The sequence below is a fragment of the Neovison vison genome, chromosome 8 (genome assembly GCF_020171115.1).
Source record: "Neovison vison isolate M4711 chromosome 8, ASM_NN_V1, whole genome shotgun sequence".
Lineage (NCBI taxonomy): Eukaryota > Metazoa > Chordata > Mammalia > Carnivora > Mustelidae > Neogale > Neogale vison.
Genome location: NC_058098.1, coordinates 55,192,458 through 55,214,584, shown reverse-complemented (window position 1 = coordinate 55,214,584; position 22,127 = coordinate 55,192,458). Strand labels below are relative to the sequence as shown.

At 37.5% G+C, this 22,127-nt stretch overlaps 1 protein-coding gene across 2 annotated transcripts in view; it reads left to right on the top strand.

Moving 5' to 3' along the window:
• Positions 1-22,127, top strand: part of SRBD1 (S1 RNA binding domain 1) — a 198,326-nt gene that overhangs the window by 21,718 nt on the left and 154,481 nt on the right. For both annotated transcript variants that reach the window (XM_044263633.1, XM_044263632.1), the window contains exons 5-9: positions 3,591-3,757; positions 7,185-7,302; positions 8,787-8,925; positions 14,800-14,896; positions 16,185-16,320. In XM_044263633.1, the coding sequence (XP_044119568.1) occupies positions 3,591-3,757; positions 7,185-7,302; positions 8,787-8,925; positions 14,800-14,896; positions 16,185-16,320 (657 nt within the window). The remainder of the gene's footprint in view (positions 1-3,590; positions 3,758-7,184; positions 7,303-8,786; positions 8,926-14,799; positions 14,897-16,184; positions 16,321-22,127) is intronic.

The window sequence follows — 22,127 nt, the reverse complement described above, 5'->3', positions numbered from 1 at the left end:
GGTTTTGTTGTCTTCAATTTCAAGGAGCAAATCTACATAAGTAGCGGCATACACTCCCTTAACATATATGATGCTTCTGGATTTGTTAGGACCATGTATGACCCAGATGTGGACCTTGGGCTATGTTTGAGCCCCTTTCAGTTAACAATAGCTGAGGTAGTTTAGGATAGTGGGAACCAATGGGTTTCTATAACAATCACACAGTTCCAAAATGATGAGCATTTTGATCATTTTCATTTTTCATATCTCTTTTACAATCTGGCTTGTCTTTCAAGGGCCAGTTGAAATGCTACCCCTGTAAGAAGCCTTCCTTGATTACCCCTGCGGGACCTTTCTCTTCCCTGAAAACAGTGTATCACTGGCACATCCTGTTTTATTTGTATTTATTTGCATTAACATTTACCTTCCCTTCTAGATTGTTTACTCCTGTAAGACACTGCAATTTGGAACCACACTTAGGAAGATATTTTAAAACTATGCCATGGTGGTTGAACTTTTACCAGTATGTAGATAAAAGTTATTGGAGCTTCTGTTCAGAAGAAGAAAAAGAGAAAAAATACCTGATTTATTATATCTGTGTTTTAGAAACATAATCAGCAGTAATGCGGAGAGGCTGGGTGGAAAACATGGAAAACAAAACTGCTCTGTGGTTCTGATAAAAAATGATACTAGCAGAAAGGGAACTTGAAGGGAAAGAACAGACATTTTAGAAATCAGTTTGCTTCCTTAATGATAATTTATATGGTCTTGATAGGGAACTCACAGTGATACTGAGGACATTGACTAGAATGTTTTTTGGTTGCCGTAAGAGAAAACCCATCTCAAACTAGCTTACACAGTGAAGGTGATTTCTTGACCTCTGTAACAGGAAAAGTTTGATCAGTGCACTGAAGCAGTCTTTCCATGATTCTCTTAGTACTGCCATTCTCAGCTTTAAGAGTCTATGTGTACAAACCATGTTTCTCTAGAAGAAACTGTACCTGGGTCTAGAGTTTCAACCCAAACCTTGAGCTTCATGCTGACTGGACCAATCTTTCTGGCCACACTCTGGCTGTTATATATAAAACAGTTGGATACTGAAAAAGATGCTGTGGAGGTAGAGTTCAGGTTAAGTTCTCTCAAGGTGCATAGCTAATACATAGTGGGAAGGCGTTGTTGGAGGAGATAGCCATAATATTCCTGAGAATTTCTGTTGTAGAAGACGATGTTAGTTGGAATAAGAAATAGGAAGAGGTACAGGTTTGAGAAAATACTAATGAGTCTGATTTTGTAGGGGTCAGGGAAAATAACAAGCAAGAGCAGCATTTCTGGATGAGAGAACAACTTCAGAAGGTCTCTAAAGAGAGAAACAACTGGGCTTGCTCTAGGAACTAAGAGAAAGTCATTGGGACTGGCTTCTTCTTCTTCTTTTTTTAAAATTTTATTTATTTAACTGACAGCACGAGCAGGGGGAGCAGCAGTGGGAGAGGGAGAATCAGGCTCCCCACTGAGCAGAGAGTTCAGTGTGGGGCTCAATCCCAGGACCCCGGGATCATGACCTGAGCTGAAGGCAGATGCTTAACCAACTGAGCCACTTAGGCCACCCGCACTGGGTCAGCCTTCTAATGAGGGGAGGATTAGATAAGATGAGTTTGGCAGTAGGCTGATGTCTTTTGGGTCATACTTAGAATCGGAGTTTAGATTCTAAGTGCAATGAGAAATCATTGAAAGGTTTTAACTAGTTAAGTGACATGATTCAGTATACATTTTATCTTTTTTTTTTAAAGATTTATTTATTTGAGAGAGTGCACACACATGTGTGTTCAGGCAGGATGGGGGGAGGGGCAGCGAGGGAGGGGGACAAAGACAGAACCTTAGGCAGACTTACTGCTGAGCGTGGAGCCCGATGGGCATGGAGCATGGGGCCCGAGCTCAGTCCCAAGATCCTAAATTATGACCTGAGCTGAAATCAAGGGTTGTAACCCACTGAGCCACATAAGCACCCCCCAATATACATTTTAAAAAGATAATTCTTGTTGATTCGTGGAGACTGGAATAGATGGGATTGGAATAGGTACAAGAATAGTTACAGGCTGTTGAGTAATCCTGGCTTGAACTAGACAGGTGTGGGGAGGAAGAAATGAAGAACAGTAATAGACTACAGAAATATTTTGTAGTTAAGAGTTAATTAGTTCTTAAGGTAGAGCGGATTAAGAGTTAAAGGAAACAAAAGGATTAGACTCTTAGTTTTGTGGCTTGAATTGCTTTTTGGACTTAATAAGGGGGAAAACTGGAGAAGGAATAAGTCTGAGAGGGAGATCACTTTGCAAAGCCAAGTTTGAGATGCCCATTATGTTTTCAAGAGAATATCGCAGGTAGTTGTCAAAATTAGTCTGGAGCTCATGTGGAAGAGAGCCAGGGCTGGAGATGTCAAGTTGGCGTTCTCACTCATCAGAGAGGTAGTATTAATGCATCAAAAGGTGGGAAGATGTGGGCCTCAGGATTTGAGATGGCCAGGAGAATGAGTATCCTCCCTTGATAATCTCTGGATTTCAGCTTCTTATTTCATCTGTAGTTTTGAAATTCATCCTGTTTTATATATTGGCTTGATTTTGCTAATTAATTGATTCTGATAATTCTTTAGTAACTTTTCTGGGTTTTTTTTTTCCCCCCTTCCAATTTTGGCTGATCATGGGTATCAGGATTGAAATAATAATAAAATTTATGTCTTTTGTGCTGTACTCGAAAAATCTGCTTAGGTTTTGAGATCAGTTACTGAAATTGCCTTTCCTTCTTTCTCTTCTTCAGGCTGACTTCTCTAAACTTTTCTGCGTATGTGTACATTCTCCTGAAACTTATAGATTTGCTTTTTAAAAATTAATTATTTTAAATATGCAGTATATGTGTATGATATGAAAATTGAAAGATACAGAAAAGTTTTCCTACCCTTACTCATCCATTACTTTTCTGAAAGTAAGCCATGTTCCTAGGTCTCGTGAGTCATTCCGTATCACTTCACATAAGATTAGTTGCATGGTATTCATTCTACTCTTATCGTATCATGATTTATTTACCAGTTTCCTAGTATAGACTTAGGTTTTTGCTGACTTTTATTATGCTGGAAAAGGTTCTTCAAAAGATACCACTATAAATAGTATCATTTTCTAGGAGTATGAATATACCAGGATACATTCCAGAGTGGAATTGCTGGGTCAAAGAGTTTACGCATTATAAATCTTGATAGATACTGCCAACTTGTTCTTCCTGCAAAGGTTATACCATTGCGCTTTCTCACTAGCAGTGAGACAGCACAGTGTCATGTGTTGACACATGTCAACACAATGAGTTAACAATTCCTTGATCTTTGCTGCTAATCTTGAGAGGTGAAAAATGAGTCTTATTGAGTCCTGTAGAATTTGAATGATTACAGAGTGGCTTTGATTGGATTTTACTGAATTAATGAAATGATGGTTTTATGATTGTTAGTACATGTATGTATTTTTTCAGACCACCACAAGTGTTCCTAAGTGACTGAAGAACATTATTTGATTATATTTGAACCATACATTATCATATAAATGTTTAAATCACTAAGTATCCTTAATTTGCAGGTTTTATCTGAGAGAACTAATATTGAACTTTGGGTTTGTGCCAACATTATTCGTCTCTTTAATGATGATAACACAATTCCCTTCATTATACGGTATCGAAAAGAGCTTATTAATAACCTCGATGCTGATTCCTTGAGAGAAGTTCGACAAACCTTGGAGGAGCTCCGGTAAGAAACCTGGGAAGGGAGGAGGCTACTACTGAGTGGAAAGAGGCCTTGTGAGCCAGTGAGGAGAAACAGTGGAGAAGTGAATGACAGCATATTTCAACAGTCCCATTGTTTTGTCTTCTTGAATTATTGTAATTGAATGTAGTCGCCTTCTGACAGAGGAAGTCAGGTTCATTTTACTTCTTTAGGTGTGTACAGAGTCCCTCTGCTGGAGCATTTATGAATAGCTTGGGCACACATGAGCAGGAAGGAGGTTTGCCTTAAGTGTGTTCTTAAGAGTTTGACCTTCATATTCTGTCATAGAAATAGTTGTGTGTAATGGCAAAGGAAGGAAACAGAAACAGAATCTTCAATAGCTTATATAAAACTGTTCTCTTAATACTATGAAGTCCCTAAATGGTGAGGCTTTTTTTGGCAGTATAGAGTTTGGTGGCAAATATGTGTATTTCCTTTTTCTGATCTTTTAAAGAGCATGGTAATTTGATATTAGTGGGTTTTAAGTTTTGTATAGCTATAGAATGAAAAGCATCCTTTAAAAAATTATACCTCTGGACTTACTGTAATGTCTCCCAAATAAGCATGCAAAGACTATAAGATTAACTGTATTTTTCAGTAGAGTTTATTTAAACATTCTTCACCGTTCATGCATTTATTGCCTGTCTCCTACATGCCAAGCACTGTGTTGTTAATGTGTGTGTTCTTCAACTCTACGACAAGGATCTGATAAAAATTGGATAGAATCTTACCTTCAAGCCATTCTAAAAGTGCTAAAAGTTATTTTTTACAAGCAGCCTAATAATCTTCTTGGGTGGGAGGAACCTGCATGTCACTAGCATTTCTATACCTTTTGTTGAAGTTCTTTTAGTGCCAGGAGGATTAAAATGCTAATAGGTGGAGAGTTACATTTTCTTGAAAGGCAAAATCAATTAGCCAGCCCAGAAGTAAATGACTAGCTAATCAAGTGGTTTCAGATTTAAGTCTTCCAGGCCCAAGTTAGTATAATAAAGCATCAAGGGATACAAACTAGAGATCCTAAGAGGGGAAGAATCTACTCCAGCCGATGACTGACATGTGGGCTTCACGATGACTGACATGTGGGCTTCACGCAGTTTGCCAGCTTGTCCTACTCGCCCCCCCCACCAGGAACCTGGTAATCTGAGTTTTTATATAAAAATTTTCAGGGCCAGGTGAAACCATCTACAGGCCACATGTAGAAGGCCAGTAGTTTACGAATTGTGAAGTAAACTTTGTTTGGTTGAAGGCAAGATAGTGAAGAAAATCTGAGAATTTGGGGACCTGAAATTGAGGAAAGTATCACAAACAAGGATAGTTTACTTTAAAAATTAAAGGTATTCTAATAATTTTTGGTTGTATGGGGGACAAATAGAAGCTTTATGTCAAGATTACTATTATTTCTTTTCCTATTTAAAAAAAAAAACACTTCAGAAGTGTTTATTCCCTGGGTATCTGTTAGTAGTGAAATACTTCAAATATTAGTGGAGGATATTTCTCTGAGTAAGTGGGGGCATTGACTGGGTCTTGGAAGATGTTTGTATACCATGCAGAGATTTGGAAATGGGATATGGTCTCTATTTTTTTTCTTAAGCTCAACATTTTCTATAACTAGAGCATTGATTTTCAATCTGTTAATTGCTCTCTGTAAAGGAGCAGTGAAACTAATGTAGTGGGTCATTACCACTTTAACAAAAATTAGATAGAGAATAGAAAATGTAAGAGTGTGATTTATGTAGTAAAAGTAAATATTGTTTCCTGAAAATATTTACCATATGTTTATTTAACTATTGTATATATTTATATTATGTTTCTGTAACTTTATCTAAAATTATTTATATGTATATGTGTAGTAGGTTGCAAGGTGAAAAATTTTTTACTGAGGGTCACTGTTAAAAATGTGAATAACAAAGGTTGATTATATATAGTAGGAAAAGCTTCCTATTTTCTCTAAAGATGTCTTTCCTCTTCCATATGTGCAATCCAGTAGGACACTGGCCTTTTGTCAAAATAACCCTGGTGGGCTTCAGCCCTTGAAAACAGTCTTGGGCTACCAGGAATGTAAAAGATACACAGCTGTAATCTAAGTACTGCATATGCTTCCTATTTAATTGACAATCTTTTTTTTTTTTCTTTTTTGTAAGTAGATTTTTTTCCTATCAATCATTTATAATAATCTATATTTCCATCTAACTTTTTCCCATCATTTTAGCAGTTCCAATTAGGCAGATGCTGTAAGTAGTAACAGGTATCAAAATAAGATGAGAGGCATTAGATATAACAATAGGATTTGTATTCATAGTACAAAATCATCATAAAGTGGTGATATGACTGTGCCCTTGCTCCTGCCTATGCATTGATTCCTGGAGTTAGCTTTTCTTTGTGAAATCCTGGCTCTCTCCATTGGAGAATGGTATTTTGAAACCAGGTATGGGTGCTCGGTTTGCTGGTCCTGAGTGGTGATACCCAGTAGCAATGAGCACATCTAGCACCCATAACTTGGTTTCTATGTACTAGTCATCTGATTCCAGGGCTGGGGCAAGGAAAGTAAAAGCCTGGAATATTGGGTGCCAGAGAATAAGGAAGTGCTCAAAGAATGATGGGGATATGTCAGAAGAGCACAGAAACTAGCCTGGAGGGGTTACTTCTGGTCAAATTCAGAATAATTGAGCATCAAAATAAGTGTTCATAATGGATTATAACCATTAAATTAAAAACCCTGAGTTTTTGGTGATATAAATAAATCAGCAAATAAATTGAAAGTTTAATAAGGAGTGGGATAAAAAATAGTTTTAGAGTACCTTTCCAAAAAATACTTAATTATAAAGAAATAAAGTGGCTGCATGATGGAGAAACCCACAGACACTATCAGATGATCTAAGGTGATTAGTAATGTACAAGTGAAAACCATTTGCCCCCTAAAGGATGCAGTGATAGGAACATGGCATTACTTCTATAACATCAGAGAAACTCAAAACTAGGACGTTCTACAAAATAACTGGCCTGTAACATCTGAAGTATCAAAGCTTTGAAAATCAAAGGGACACTGAGGTACTGTTTCAGCTTGAAGGAGACCATAGACACATGGCAATTACGCACAACCCACTCTTAACAGAATTTGCTGTCAAGGACATTAATGAAACAGTTGGTGAAACTTGGGTGAGATCTGCAGATTAGAATATAATAATACATCTATATTCATTACCTCATTTTGATGGCTATATTATGTAAGAGGAGATTCTTGTTCATAGAAAATATACACTAAAATATTTGGGTAATGGTAACTTATTCTTAAATGGCTAGGAGGAGAAAAAATGTTTTTATCTTACCTACAACATTCCTGTAAGTTCGAGATAGCTCAAAAAGGAAGTTTTGACACATAAGTCTTGTATATTACAAAAGTTTTTATTTCCAGGGCTGTTGCAAAGAAGGTTCATAGTACAATCCAAAAAATTAAGAAGGAGGGGAAGATGTCTGAGTGCTTGTTAAAAGCCTTGCTGAACTGTAAAACTTTTGAAGAACTAGAACATGTGGTAAGGAACTCTTTTAATCTTTTTTTTTTTTAAAGATTTTATTTATTTATTTGACAGAGAGACAGCAAAAGAGGGAACACAAGCAGGAGGAGTAGGAGAGGGAGAAGCAGGCTTCCTGCTAAGCAGAGAGCCTGATGCGGGGTTCAATCCCAGGACCGTGGGATCATGACCTGAGATGAAGGCAGGTGCTTAACAACTGAGCCACCCAGGGTCCCAGGAACCCTTTTAATTTTTTTTTTTTAAGATTATTTATTTATTTATTTGAGAGATAGAGATCACAAGTAGGCAGAGAGGCAGGCAGAGAGAGAGAAGAGAGAAGGGGAAGCAGGCTTGCTGCTGAGCAGAGTGCCCAAGGCGTGGCTTGATCCCAGGACCCTGAGATCATGACCTGAGCCAAAAGCAGAGGCTTAACCCACTGAGCCACCCAGGTGCTCCTCTTTTAATCTTTTAGTATAATACCTACCTAATTATATTATGATTTCAATCTTTTTATAGTTAAATAAGATCTGGAAATAGAAAGCTAAAGTCATCAGCCAGCATTATTTAATTCAATAAAGTGCTTATTCAATAAATATCTATCAAATGCTTTTTTGTATGGTTTGCTAAGATAAATAATACAGACTTCTGGTCTCCAGGGCATTCCCAGTTGAGTGGGGAGACAAAGGAGTGTAGGTTATGGAATTGAGAATCCTAAAGAAGAGTGCTTAGCTGGAGGCCTAGCTGTGAGGGTCTTCAGCAAGTAGTTGGTCTTTAAAACTATGAGAATGGAAGATTTCACTCTGGGAGAGTTTGTAGATAACCAAGTCAGGATAGACCATTGAGGAACACTAACTTTTGAAGCATGGGTGGAGGAAGGGAGAACTGAAGAAGGAGACATGGAAAGAATGGTTAGGGAAGTAGGAGGAGAATCAGGAGTAATGACACCATGAAAGATTATAGGGGAGAGAGTCTGAGAAGAAGGTAATCATCATTTGTTAAGTAAATAAATGTAGTGGGAGATTTGGCAAGATAAGGACTGAAAAATGTATATTTGGTAAGTAGGGGATCATTGTGCCGCTTTCGGATACTGCTTTCAGCAAGGTATGAGGAGAGAAGCCGAATGGCTCAAGTTGAGGAGTGAATGTGTGTTAAGAAGTAGAAACATTTTGTGTCGGTGGCTATTAGCTATTAGAGGAGCTCCCTTGGGTTGAGGAGAGGACCTTCTAGTCCTTATAATCCAAGCAGAGTTTTTAAGGTGAGTGAATACAAACAAATGACTAATGTGAAGTGAATAGAAAAGTGTAAAGAATCAGATAAGGAATGACCATCTTTGTGTAGCTGGTAGTCTCTGGTTAGTATTAATTCATCTCTGAAGGGAGAGGAAAGAGTTGAGAAAAGGATGTCTTTAGCATTCTCAGCATGTCTTCTAATTTTGTGTTTTAATTTTGACTTGCTTTTTAAACTGAATGATATGGTATGTTTTCTGACTTTTTTTTTCCTTCTAGTCAGCTCCATATAAAACTGGGAGCAAAGGCACAAAAGCCCAAAGAGCTAAGCAGTTGGGATTAGAAGGAGCAGCCAAGACACTGCTTGAGAATCCAGGGGAGCTCAATCTGCTATCTTACATTAGACCCAATGTGAAAGGTACCAGCTTTACTTCAAGAGATTATTCTTGTTTCTTTTTCTTTTTCCTTTTTTAATTTGAAAACTATGTCAAAAAAAATTGTTTCATTATGTAATGACTATACAAAAGAGTATTATAACATATAAGGAATAAATAGCTCTAATAAAATAAACCCCTATATACCTCCTGCCACCATTCAGCTTCCTCTTTTGAGGAAGTGCCTGTTCTAGTCTTTTGCCCATTTTTATTGTGTTGTTTCTCTTTTTTAAAATTAATTTATAAGTACTTTTTAAGATAGTCTTTCTGTTATATGTATTACAGATCTTTACTCCCAGTATGTAACTTCTTTTCACTTTCTTTATGCTGCCTATTAACTAAACAGAAAATAGAGGGTCTTAATTTTACTAGTTAATTAATCTTTTTAATTTTGCTAATCTTTTCTCTAAGATACTTGCTTTTTTTTTCCTTTTTAGAGAAATTGCTTCATTTCCCAAGGTTTTAAAGAATGTCCTATATTGTCTTTTAAAAGTTTGATTCTTTCTAAAAATTTATTTAATTATAAAAGTCATCTACTTTTTAAAAAGAATTTCAACAATTCTGACATAATTATTATAAAGTGAAGTTCTATTTCCACACTTCTACTCTCCAGGAGTAAAGGGTCCTTTTTCTGAAATGTATCTTCCTATCCTTTTGTGTATGTATGCACAAGAATAAAAGTGAGATGGAAAGAGTAGGGGAGAGAGAATTTCTAAGAGAAACCCATGGAAAGTGACTACTGATACATGTCAAAATACATTGGTTTTATTGACAAAATAAGCCCTAGAGCGAGAGCTCTTTGAGGAAGAGTGGCTTTTTATAGGAGTGCTCTGACAGGATAGGATGGATGGGGAGATTGGTGCTCTCCTAAGTACTATGCTCATTCTAATTTCTTTAGCCTTCTGTTTATTCTTTTGGCTAGGAGAACTAAGTGTCTATGGGGGCAGTCTCTGATAAGAATATCCACATTCTGTACTACACTGTAGAGAATGCTAGCATATTATAACCTGCTTTCATTTTAAACTATTCAGCAATGTGAGTTTGCAATTAAAAGATTAAGGATGAGTGTCTAAAAATGCAAATGTCTGTTCATATACAAATATACTCATCTTAATATTTGTTTTGAAAATGGCATTAATTAAAAGAAAAAGCTCAGAAGTATTGAATTTAGAGATGGATTGAAAGGAGTAAAACTCGGGACGCCTGGGTGGCTCAGTTGGTTAAGCAGCTGCCTTCGGCCCAGGTCATGATCCCAGTGTCCTGGGATCGAGTCCCACATCGGGCTCCTTGCTCGGCGGGGAGCCTGCTTCTGCCTCTGCCTGCCATTCTGTCTGCCTATGCTCGCTCCCTCTCCCTCTCTCTCTCTCTGACAAATAAATAAAAAATCTTAAAAAAAAAAAAAAAAAAGAAAGGAGTAAAACTCAAGTTTGTTTAATTTTTTAATGTCTATTTTTAATTGGATTTTCAAATGATGCAATTTTAATGTTTTACTAGTGGCTGAGACTGTAAAGCCAAGCATTAAGGTCAGCCACAGTGGGGACCTTCTTGCCCAGTAATAGTATGTTTTCTTAGAATCAAATATTGGAGTTTTCAGAATATCAGATACACAAAGGTTTATTATCTGTTTTTACTCTTTTATGATTGATTTCCTTTCCTTTCCACCTCCTTTGGTACAAAGTTTTCCTTAGTTTGCACACATACTGAGTTCCTACTGGGTAGGTTTGATAACTCTGCCTCTTTAAGGCATGGCTATATATGGTGATGCTCATGAACTACATGGTGATGGACACTTGGTGGTACTTCTGATAATGGGGCTCCATCAGGGCTCAGTGCAGTTACGGAAGTACTAGCGCATATATTGAACTTTTTGTTTACTTTATTCCCTCCTCCTTTTACTCTGATCATAAATGTCGAAGAATTACAATTAATTCCAAACAAGTTAGATACTGGCTTTTAAGTTTGTTTGGATTGTTTTTTCTTTTCTCTGTCCCTTCATTGCTCGGGCTATACACATACTCATGATTGTTAGGGTCCGTGATCAAAGGAACGAGACTGATACAAAGCGAAGGTCAAGCAAAACTTTATTTCGCGCCAAGCATCAGGAATCAAACGACCGGTCAGAGCTACCGCTTACGAAAAGGCGGTGACGATGATCCCAACAAGGTCACTTCCAAGAAGGCCACTCTGGACGAGGCCGCTCTAGATGACGCTGCTCTGCAGATGAGGCCGCTCCATGATTGGAGCCGTTCCCAAGAAAAGGCCACTCCCAAGACAAGGCCACTGCTCAATGAAGTTGCTCCCCGGACAAGGCCGCTCCCAAGAAGAGGCCGTTCTGGACAAGACCACTTCCTGGATGAGGCCACTCCCAATGACGAAGAAGCAACAATGACAGCAACAGTGACAAGGAGGACAACACAGATGACACAGACTCTGCTCCCCACAATGCTACTCTGACCAGGCTTCCACCCAGAGGAAGCCACCACTGCGGACAAGGCCACTTGTGGTTCGGGGTGGCAAGGCATTTTGCGGCGAGGCTGCTGGTGTCTAGGAGCCGTTGGCATCTCAGGGCTGCTTGCGCCTCGGGACCGCTGGTGTCTAGGGGCTGCAGGTGTCAGGACCGCCAACCGCTGGCGTCCAGGGGATGTAGGCATCGGGACCGCTGACCGCTGGACCGCTGGGGTCTCGGCAGCTCGCGGGGATGCAGGCTGTAGGCGGTGGCTCGGGGCCGTGGAAGGCGGGGCCGCCGGAGACGGGGCCTCAGGCGGCTCGAGGCTGCGGGCTGCGGGCGGTGGCTCTGGGCTGCGGGAGGCTGGAGGCTGTGGGTGGCGGCTCGGGGCCGCTGGAGGCTGGACCGCCAAACGCAGTTATAGCTCTTACAAGAGCTGTTACAGCTCTTCTATTCACCGTTGACTTCGCCGCTCTCTGCGGACTTCACCGCTCTCTGCCAACTTCACCACTCTCCGCCGATTTCACCGCTCTTCGCACTGCTCTCCGCACTGCTCTCTGTCCCACTCTCCGCGGACTCAGCTCCAGGGCTCTCCTGCAGCAGCCCTCCTGACAGCCTGGCAGAGCAACCTTTATAGGGGTGGCTGAGCCCCGCCCCCACACAGGCGGCCAATTGAATTCCAATTTCCCCAGTGGATATACATACGCCTCACTGATTGGATGTCTCCACTCAGTCTGCCCCACCCTTACATTCAGAGTCCACAAGCAAGTTCCTCTGGGAGGGGCAGACCCTTACAATGATCATCCTCAATTCTCTTAATTTTCTAAAGAGATATTTTTTATCATTCCTGTCATGTCTCAAAGAAATGTTTAAGAAACCAGCTCTTTCACTGTAAAGTGGAGGACACTTCTTACTTGCCACAGACCAATAAGAACTTGGTCTGAATCAAAAAGATATACATGTCGGGGCGCCTGGGTGGCTCAGTGGGTTAAACCGCTGCCTTCGGCTCAGGTCATGATCTCAGGGTCCTGAGATTGAGTCCCGCATCGGGCTCTCTGCTCATCAGGGAGCCTGCTTCCCTCTCTCTCTCTCTCTCGGTCTGCCTGCCTCTCTATCTACTTGTAATCTCTCTCTGTCAAATAAATAAATAAAATCTTTAAAAAAAAAGAAAAAGATACACATGTCACAAATGGACTATATCCTAGAATTTTCAGAATATCTCCATGTTGTTTAGAAGGAGGAGTAGCTGATTGCTCTGTTGTGTGGAATAAGAGGTGTCCTTACTGCAATTAAAGTGAAAAGAAGTGTTTTTCCTTCAATTTTTATTACAGTTGTGGAGCTTTGAAGAAACTGGCTGGGAAGTTTTTACTGCAACAAAGGAGATACGATTTTCTGCTTCTTTGATCTTTATTTTCTCCTGATTTCATTGAGGTTCTAAACTTTTTGAACTCTTACTATTTTCTGCTATCTTAAGCCCCAATGATCAATTCTGTGTGATGGAAAAAGATGCTTATTCAAACATACAAGATTCTTCCCAGTCCTTTCTCTTCCTAGTTGGGACTGAGAGGGAGGTAATATAATTTGGATGAGCTACCCAAGTGACTCTGATCATTTCTACCTCCCATTAGGAACTTCTGCTCTAGAGGTAGCTCAAGGTACCTCCCCTGAAGTGTTTTTTTGTTTTGTTTTGAACTTTAGTGGGTATCAGAATGATCTGGAATGCTCTGCAAAACAAAAATCCCCAAACTATACAAAATGTTGCTCTAGAGCTCTAGTGTAATTTTAATTAAAAGTTTTTGTTTTGTTTTGTTTTGTATTGTTTTGTTTTAGTTTATTTGATAGACAAGTAGGCAGAGAGGCACGCAGAGAGAGAGGAGGAAGCAGGCTCCCCGCCGAGCAGAGAGCCCGATGCGGGGCTCCATCCCAGAACCCCGGGATCATGACCTGAGCCGAAGGCAGAGGCTTTAACCCACTGAGCCACCCAGACGCCCCGTAATTTTAATTAGATAAGGTTTATTAATTATAAAAAATTTTCAAATTGTATTTGCCAAAAATGATGGGGGCTTTTTAAAGGTCTCTTATTATAATAATAAAATATATAACTTCTTTTTTTCTGTTCTCTCTCATTAATGATTCTCATTGGAGATACATTCCATCTTTACTTCTGACTTATTTCCTGGTGTTTAAATTTTCTGTAATGATGCTGTAAGGTGCTTTGGAACTCCAGGAATTAGTGCATAGTGACTGGTTTTCAAGATGAAGCCTGATACAAGGAGAAGCTCACCCAAGAATAGACATTTATTGACTGCTTACTAGATGTCACAGCTGTTCTAGGTCCTTTACATATACAACCTTCTATCTCTCAAAGGTAATTCACTCCTGAAAATCCCCCTATAGGGAAACTCTATTAAAATGTAAACAGAATTTGTAGTAATTTTAATGGTTAAGTTTCTTTAAAATAATTGTAGTTATTTTAATAGTTAGGATTAGATATAACAAAATCCAACAAGGCATATCTCTTTATTAATGACTCCATATGTCTGTCTTCTTACTCCCTTTGTCTTTTATATCTATTACTCATTAAAACTATGCTCTCAGAAAAACATATTGTGATAGTGCTTGTGTATTCCAAACTTTAATATGAGAAGAAAAGCTTTAACAGATATAGAACAACTAAGAAGAAGTGGGAAAAAAGCAATGCAAATGATCTCTCTCAGTGTATGTATAAGTTGAAATCACAGGGGACATAATGTTCAAGAGTCACTGCTATAAATTAGCAAACCAGAAGCACTTGGAAAGAACTTAATGCGCCATTGGTAGACAATTCAGCTATGAAGATGAATGACATAATGGCTCTTGTTTGGTGCTCATGAGATTTGAGAAATTCAAATGGGTCATTAAAAATGTGAATAAATGCCTTGTAAGTCAAAATAAGAATATCAACAAAATTACTTGTAAAGAGTAGTTTTTGTAACTGTTATGAAATAGTATACCTTAGGTTATGACTCTGTTAATACTTATTTCCCACAGCACATTTATTCTTCATAACTTCATGAAGCAGGTGCTGTTATTCCATTTTTATAGGAAACTTAGGTACAGAGAGGTCAAGTAATTTGTCCAAAGTTACACATTTGGTAACTGATGAAACTAGGATTTGACCTGGTGGCTGGCTCCAGAGCTGCATTTTTTTGCCACTAGGTTATATGGTATGTAAAGTCCTGTGTTATTGCTTTGGAAACTTGTTATGTTTTTGCAGAGGTAAGCTGGTCACTGCTATGATACTTCTCTGTCTTAAGGTTTTCAATTTAAGGGTTTATTTCCACTGAAATAAATTTATTATGATTTAATTATCGACTTAAAAAAACCAATCTGTAGTTCTTTCTTTGTTTTCCTCCTAACCCTTCTCCTAAAGGACTTTCAGCACTCCAGGATATTGAAACAGGAGTGCAGCATATTTTAGCAGACATGATTGCTAAAGACAAAGACACGCTTGACTTCATTCGAAAATTGTGAGTAACTCTTAGAGAGTTTTCTGCTTTGTGAACTCATGCTGTTAAGGGTCATATGGTTAGTGCTAACACTAGTGTTCATTAAAATCTTTATTTTTAGACTCCTTTTTTGGTAGCAGAACTCTTTGTTCAAGCAACAGAAGAACCCTAATATGTAAAACAGATAAAAGTAAAGTTGCTTTACTTGAATTCTAGGCAGGGAGCCTGGAACTCTGCCTGCTCATCCTCCTTATGCTGACACACCTCAGTGGAGGGCTCTGAGGAACAGTTGAAAAACCATTGCACTATACGATGTATGCTAGAGAGAGAGTCATACCCATTTAGACTGGGTGGCATGCTTCTTAGACATACTGTGATGTATGTACTTGACATATATTATAATATCTCATTTCTGGTATTTATAAGTGATTGAGTTAACTTGAGAATGTTTAATATCAGGTATAGATAAAAGTGCTGACCTCAAAATGAATTTCAGCTGATTGAGAGAGCTGCTTATCCATGGTATCTGGTCCATTTTTAAGAGATTAAAACCTCATGACCTAGGCCCTACTTGGGCTTTTGGATTTTATGCCTCATTAAAAAAAGATATTATCTTAAAACCCATTTTAATATGTTTTTCAGCTGTGTATCAGCAGAGAAGACAGGGTTTTGCCAGCAGTTTGCTCTTATTTCTCCACATCTCTGAAGTGTGCAGAGAGGAAAGGTAGAGATGAATCAGTTGACTGCAGTGGCTTTTCAGGGTTTTTGTTAATACAGGGAGAGAAGTTTCCTATTTCCTCAGTAATAGTAATTCCTAGTAGGAATGAGTCAAAGGAAGAGAATCGCCTAGGTTTAAATGTGTTTATAAGTAATTATTCTCCCAAAATTTGTTTCAGTTTTATACACCGTCCCTGGAAGCTGTTCTGCCATATCCTCGTTTCCTTTCTTTTTAGCTTTTGCTTGGCTCTGACTGCCTAACTCAGTGGTTAGAAAAGGTTGATCTCTAGAACAGAATTATTGATCTGGTATTTGTAGTTTTGGTCTCTTACATGACTGCAGATGAACTGATTTAGGCCTTGCATAGGAGGATTGGGTTGATATATATATAGAGAGAGAGATGGAGGACCTGTGCTAGCAGAGTCCTCTTTTCATGGGTCAGTACATTTTTATACTTGGGCATCATTAAAAAAAAAATCTCATTTGGTAATAGCAGAAATTTTTTGCTAACATTATTTCCATATAATGTGTTTCTTTACTAACGCACATATTAATAACTGCTTACTTTTTGAATATTTGTTTATCTGGACAGGTGCCAAAATAGGTATATTTGTATCCAATCATCTCTGGCAAAGGTGTCCTCAAAAAAAGTGAATGAGAAGGATGTTGATAAGTTTCTGCTGTACCAGAATTTTTCATGCAACATAAGAAACATCCAGCATCATCAGGTAAATAAAGAAACTGCTTATCCATGCTGATAGTAATAATAATGATGATACTTTGGATTTCCCTATTACTTTACTTGTAGTAAAGTAAGGAATTGAAGAATTGTAAGGCAACCTTTTTTTTTTTTTCATATAAATTCATATAATGTCCCATTTTTCCCATTCGCAATTGCAGAACTCAAGGCCCAGAAAAGTTAGTAAAACTGAGTATTATTAGCAGAGTTAACTATACCACTTCAGCTATCTTGACATTTTGGCTGGTGATCTTTCATAGTAGACTTTGCTTCTCACTGTGCTTAGCTTTGAACTCAATACTGTATCTTTTCCGTATGACATACAAATTAGAGATAATCTGATTTAGAATAAAGTGTGAGATCTCACTTGGTTGTGTAAATTATAGTTACTATATTTCTGTCTCTTAATATCATTTTTCAGTTTACTAATTTTTTCCTTATTGTTAGATCTACAATGTGGAAAGTGGCTTTTATGTCATATGGGGGAAAAAGACGATTTACAAACTGAAAATAAAATAATACTGGCTTTACATTTACTTATTTTGACCATGTTCTTTATTTCTTTGTATGCTTTTGAGTTACTGTCTGCTGTCCTTTCATTTCTACCTGAAGGACTTCCTGCAACATTTCATGTAGGGCTGGTCTACTAGTGACAAACTCCCTCAGTGTTTATTTGTAAGGTCTTAAAATTTGTTTTTTTGAATTTATTTTTAATTGTGGTAAAATGCTAATGTATTTAACTTATAACTTTACCGTCCTAACCATTTTTAAGTACATAGTTCAGTAATGTTAAGTATATTTACATTGTTGTGCAACCAATCCCCAGAACTTTTTCTGGGTATAGAATTCTAGGTTGACAGTTTATTCTTTTAGCTCTTTGATTTTATCATCCCACTGTCTTCTGGCCTCCATGGTTTTGATGAAGTATCAGCTATTTAACTTACCAAGTCCCTAACACATGATGAATTACTTCTCTTACTTCTTTCCGGATTCTCTGGCTTTAGGTTTTGACATTTTGATTATAATGTGTCTCACTGTAGATCTCTCTGAATTTAATCCTTCTTGGGGTTCATTCTGATTCTTGAATGTGTTGGTTATTTTTTATCAAAACTGAGAAATTTGGTCATTATTTCTTCAAATATTCCTTCTGCCTCTTCTGTCCTGGGTCTCCTGTTATACATATGTTGGTATACTTGATAATGTCCCACAGGTTTCTTGAGCTTGCTTGTTCGTTCTTTCTTTTTTCTTTTTCTTCTCAGACTGTATAATCTCAATTGACCTATCTTCAGGTTTGCTGATTCTTTCTTCTCCTTGCTCAAATGAACTATTGAACCTTTCAGTAAATTCTTCATTTTAGTCATTGTAGTTCTCAGCTCAGAATTTCTATTTGTTTCTTTTTGTAATTCTCAGCTCTTTATTGATATTCTGTTTGTTGAGACCAGGGTCCCCTGATTTTTTTTAAGTCTCTGTCTGTGATTTCCTTGAACTCTGAGCATATATAAGATAGTTGATTTAAAGTGGTTTGGTAGGGGCGCCTGGATGACTCAGTGGGTTAATCCTCTGCCTTCAGCTCAGATCATGATCTCAGGGTCCTGGGGTTGAGCCCTACTTCGGGCTCTCTGCTCAGCAGCAACCCTGCTTCCCCCTCTCTCTCTGCCTGCCACTCTGCCTACTTGTGATCTCTCTCTCTGTATTAAATAAATAAAATCTTTAAAAATAAAATAAAATAAAGTGGTCTGGTAAGACCAGTGTCCGAGTTTCTTCAGGGATAGTTTCTGTTAGTTTCTTTTTTCCTGTAAATGCGTCATACTTTCTTGTTTCTTTGCATGTCTTATAATTTTATACTAAAAACTTGACATGTTGGCAACACTGAAATCAGATCCTCCCCCTCAGTATTTGTTGTTGCTGCTGTTGGGGATTTTGTTGTTTGTTTAGTGCCTTGTAAACTATTTTTGAAATGTCTTCATTCTTTGTTGTGTGATCACTGAAATCTCTTCCATTAGCTTAGTGGACCACTAGTTATTTGACAGAGATTTTCATAATGCCTAGATAGGCAAAACAAAAAAATACATTCTCCTAGTTCTTGCAGATTGACTGTTGGGGGTAGTCCTTCAACATTAGTATAGCAAGGCTGTTTACAGCTTTGCCCTTAACCTTCACTTCCTGTTTGCATGGTGCCCAAAGGTTAGTCAAAGGTGAAAGCTTAAGGTCTTTTCAGAACATGTGTCTAGATCCAAGCATGCATACAGACTCCCAAGAGTCTCTGATTTGTGGAAGAACTTTAAAAAGCCCCTTTCCCCTCAAGTATCTAATATTTAAGCTTCTTTATCATCCAGGTTTTTTGGTCTGTTTGACCGTAATCCTTGTAACAACCTGCTGTTCTCCCTTACCCCTCAACACTGTGACTAATTTATTTGCCTTTAAATACTTTTGACAAATGCCACCGAAGGGAATGGCTTCTGTCCTGGGGAAACTCTGAGACAGGCAAAACAAAGGCAAGCCCTTGAGTCCATCCTTCAGGGAAACATGAGATAGATCAGAACACACAATCACAAATTTTTGAGAATAAAGTCCATGTTGCTCCCTTTGGCACTAGCAACCTGTGCTAGGAATGTATGAGCCACTGCTCATCTGCAGAGTAGAGGATGGCAAATGGGTAAATTAATTTTCTTTAAAAGTTCCTTTGGTGGTTGTAAGCTTTTTATTAGGTCCCAGAGTTCTGAAAATGTTGATTTTGACAGTTTTGGTCAGTTTGTTAACTGTTGTAGAGGGATAGACTTTTGGAGTTCCCTTATTTATCATGTTGGTGATGTCACACCTAACAGCATCTTTAAAGTGTGCTAACAGTCCTTGCTCTGTTTCAAGACTAGAATGTGACTTTAGCATAAACTGTCTGTCTTTATCTTGTTTCATGGTTTTTAGGTTTAGGTTTACTTTGGTATCAGGATTGCAACCTGTATTTTCTTAATGGAAATTGCTTCCTCCCTTATTTTAATCTTAGCCCTACAGTTACATGAAATGCTTGCCTTTAATCCTTTTTCCAGAACTTTCCAGTCTTTTGTTGTGATGAAGCTTATTCTTCAGTTCGGTAGGGAGTTGGCCAAGCTTTGCTGTAGAGGACCAGAGAATAAATTCTAAATTTTCTGAGCCAGCTAGCTTTTGCTGCAGTTACATAACTGCCATTGCAGCTGATAGTAGTCATAGATAATACAGAAACAAGGACGCATAGATTTTCATTAAATTCTATTTATGCAAGCAGAGGTTTGACTGGATTTGGCCCATGAACCATAGTTTACTGACCCCCTGCTCCTCTGTATTTCTCAAGGAGGATGTATGTGTACAGTATTCTCTGAGTTTTAAGACATTCACAGTTGTTTCCAATGGTTTGATACATGAACCCCTTAGATAAGTATAATATTTTTTGTTTTTACTTTCTTTCTTTAACTTTCTTAAATATGTTGGTCTGTTGTTGCCTTGCTTTATATGTTGCTTAAGAGAAATCAGATGGCAATCCAGTTCTTTTCTCTAGAAATGCCAAAGATGTGGGCCCATGTTGTTTTATTTTCTTTATTAAGGTTTCATAGGAAGATGAGGGGGAGATTTGGAATCAAGAGATTGCCAGTGTTCTCCAAGCCTGGAAGTCCTCAGTATGACATTTTTAAAATTAATTTTTCCTTCCATCTGCATTTTACTGTTTAAAGAAAAGATAATGAAAAAAATTAGAGTGCATTACCTTTCATGTGATATTTTCCATCATTACAACTATTAATTTTTTAACTTAAACAGTGATATGCAGACGTGAAAAGGTATTTGTTTGTTTGGTTTAAGGTAAAACATGAAGAGTCATCAATTATCCCAAAATTTTTCTTGGACACTTACTATATATTCGTTCCTACTTGTGTGGAGGTGGCATGGCCTTTGCTCTTATTAGTTGTAAGACTTACTTATCTGTCCTAGATCTAATTCTTTTATGTGATAAATGATTTGCAAAGCTTTTCTCCCATGCTATATATTCTTTTTGTACTTTCTTAATGGTGTCCTTTGATGTGTAATTTTATTGAAGTCTAATCTATTTATTTTTTCTTTTGTTGATTGTGCATGTAGTGCTACATGTAAGGTCTTACCTAACTCATAGTCATGAAGAATTTCTCTTATATTTTTTCCTAAGAGTTTAATAGCTTTATGTCTTATGTTAAGGTCTATGACCAGTTTTGAATAATTTTTGTGTATGAGGATGTAGAGGAGTCCAGCTTCATTCTTTTGAACATAGCTATCCAGTCATCCCAGCATCGCTTATTGAAAAGACTGTTTTTCCCAATGAATTGTCTTGGCATCCTTGTTGAAAATCAATTGATTGTAGGTGTATGGATTTATTTCTGAACTCTTAATTTTATTCTGCTGATCTATGTGGCTGTTCTTATGCTAGTGGCACACAGTAGTGATTACTATAGCTTTGTAATAAGTTTTGAAATCAGAAGGTAGGAGTTCTTCAACTTTTTTCTTCTTTTTCAAAATTGAATCTGGGTCCCTTGAATTTCTATATGACTCTTAGAATTTGTCAATTTCTGCAAAGAAACTAGCTGAGATTTGGTGGAAGTGCTTTGAATCTGTAAATTATTTGGGGTAGTATTTCTGTTTTAGCAATATTTAAGATATTGCTAAACATGGGATATTTTTCCATTCTTTCAATTTCTTTTAGTGGTGTTTTGTAGTTTTCAGAGTGTGTGTTTCCCACTTCCTTTGTTACATTTATTCCTGAGTATGTTACTCCTTTTGGTGCTATGGTAAATGAGGTTATTTTTGTTTTTTCATTTTTTTAGAATGCTTATTGCTAGTATATAGAAATTGATTATCCTGCAATCCTGCCAAATTCTTTATTAGTTCTAATAGTTCTATAGTGAATTCCTTAGGGTTCTTCATATATAAGGTCATATTATATGCAAATTGGGATAGTTTTCTTTCTTTTCAATCTAGATGTCTTCTATTTCTTTTTCTTGTCTAATTGCCCAGGCTATCACCTCCAGTATGATGTTGAATAGAAGTGGCAAGAGGAGACTCTTGTTATTTTAGAGGGAAAGTATTCGGTCTTTCACCATTAAATATGATACTATCTGTGGGGTTTTTATATGTGATCTTTATCACATTGAAGAAGTTGTTTTCTGTTTCTAGTTTGTTGAGTGTTTTTGTTGTGAACAAACCTGAAATTTTGTCAAATATTCTTTCTGCATCTATTGTATAAGACTTTTCTTTTTTTATATTATTGGTATGATATATCATGTTAATTGATTTTTGGGTGTTAGACCAACCTTTTATTCCTGGAATAAGTCCCTCTTAGTCCTAGTGTGTAATCCCTTTTATATATTTATGGATTTAGTTTACTTTTTTTATTGAGGATTTTGATATTTGTATTCATAAGAGAGAATGGTTTTCATTTTTGCAATGTTCTTGTCTGGTTTGGGTATCAGGGTAAATGGAGTTGAGAACCTTTTTCTTCTATGGTATATTTTAGAAGAGTTTGGAAGAGTTGGTATATTTTGGAATAATTGATGTTAATTTTTTAAATGGTTGCTAGAATTCTGTAGTGAAGCCATCTGGGCTTGGACATTTTCTTGTGGGAAAATTTTAAATTACTAATTTAGTCTTCTTTACTTATTGTAGATCTTTTCAGATTTTCTGTTTCTGTTTTATTCTGTTTTGGCAGACTGTCTTTTTAAGAATTTTTCCATTTTATTTAAGTGATATAATTTGACATATGTTATTTGTAGTATTCTTATGATCCTTTTTATTTCTATAACT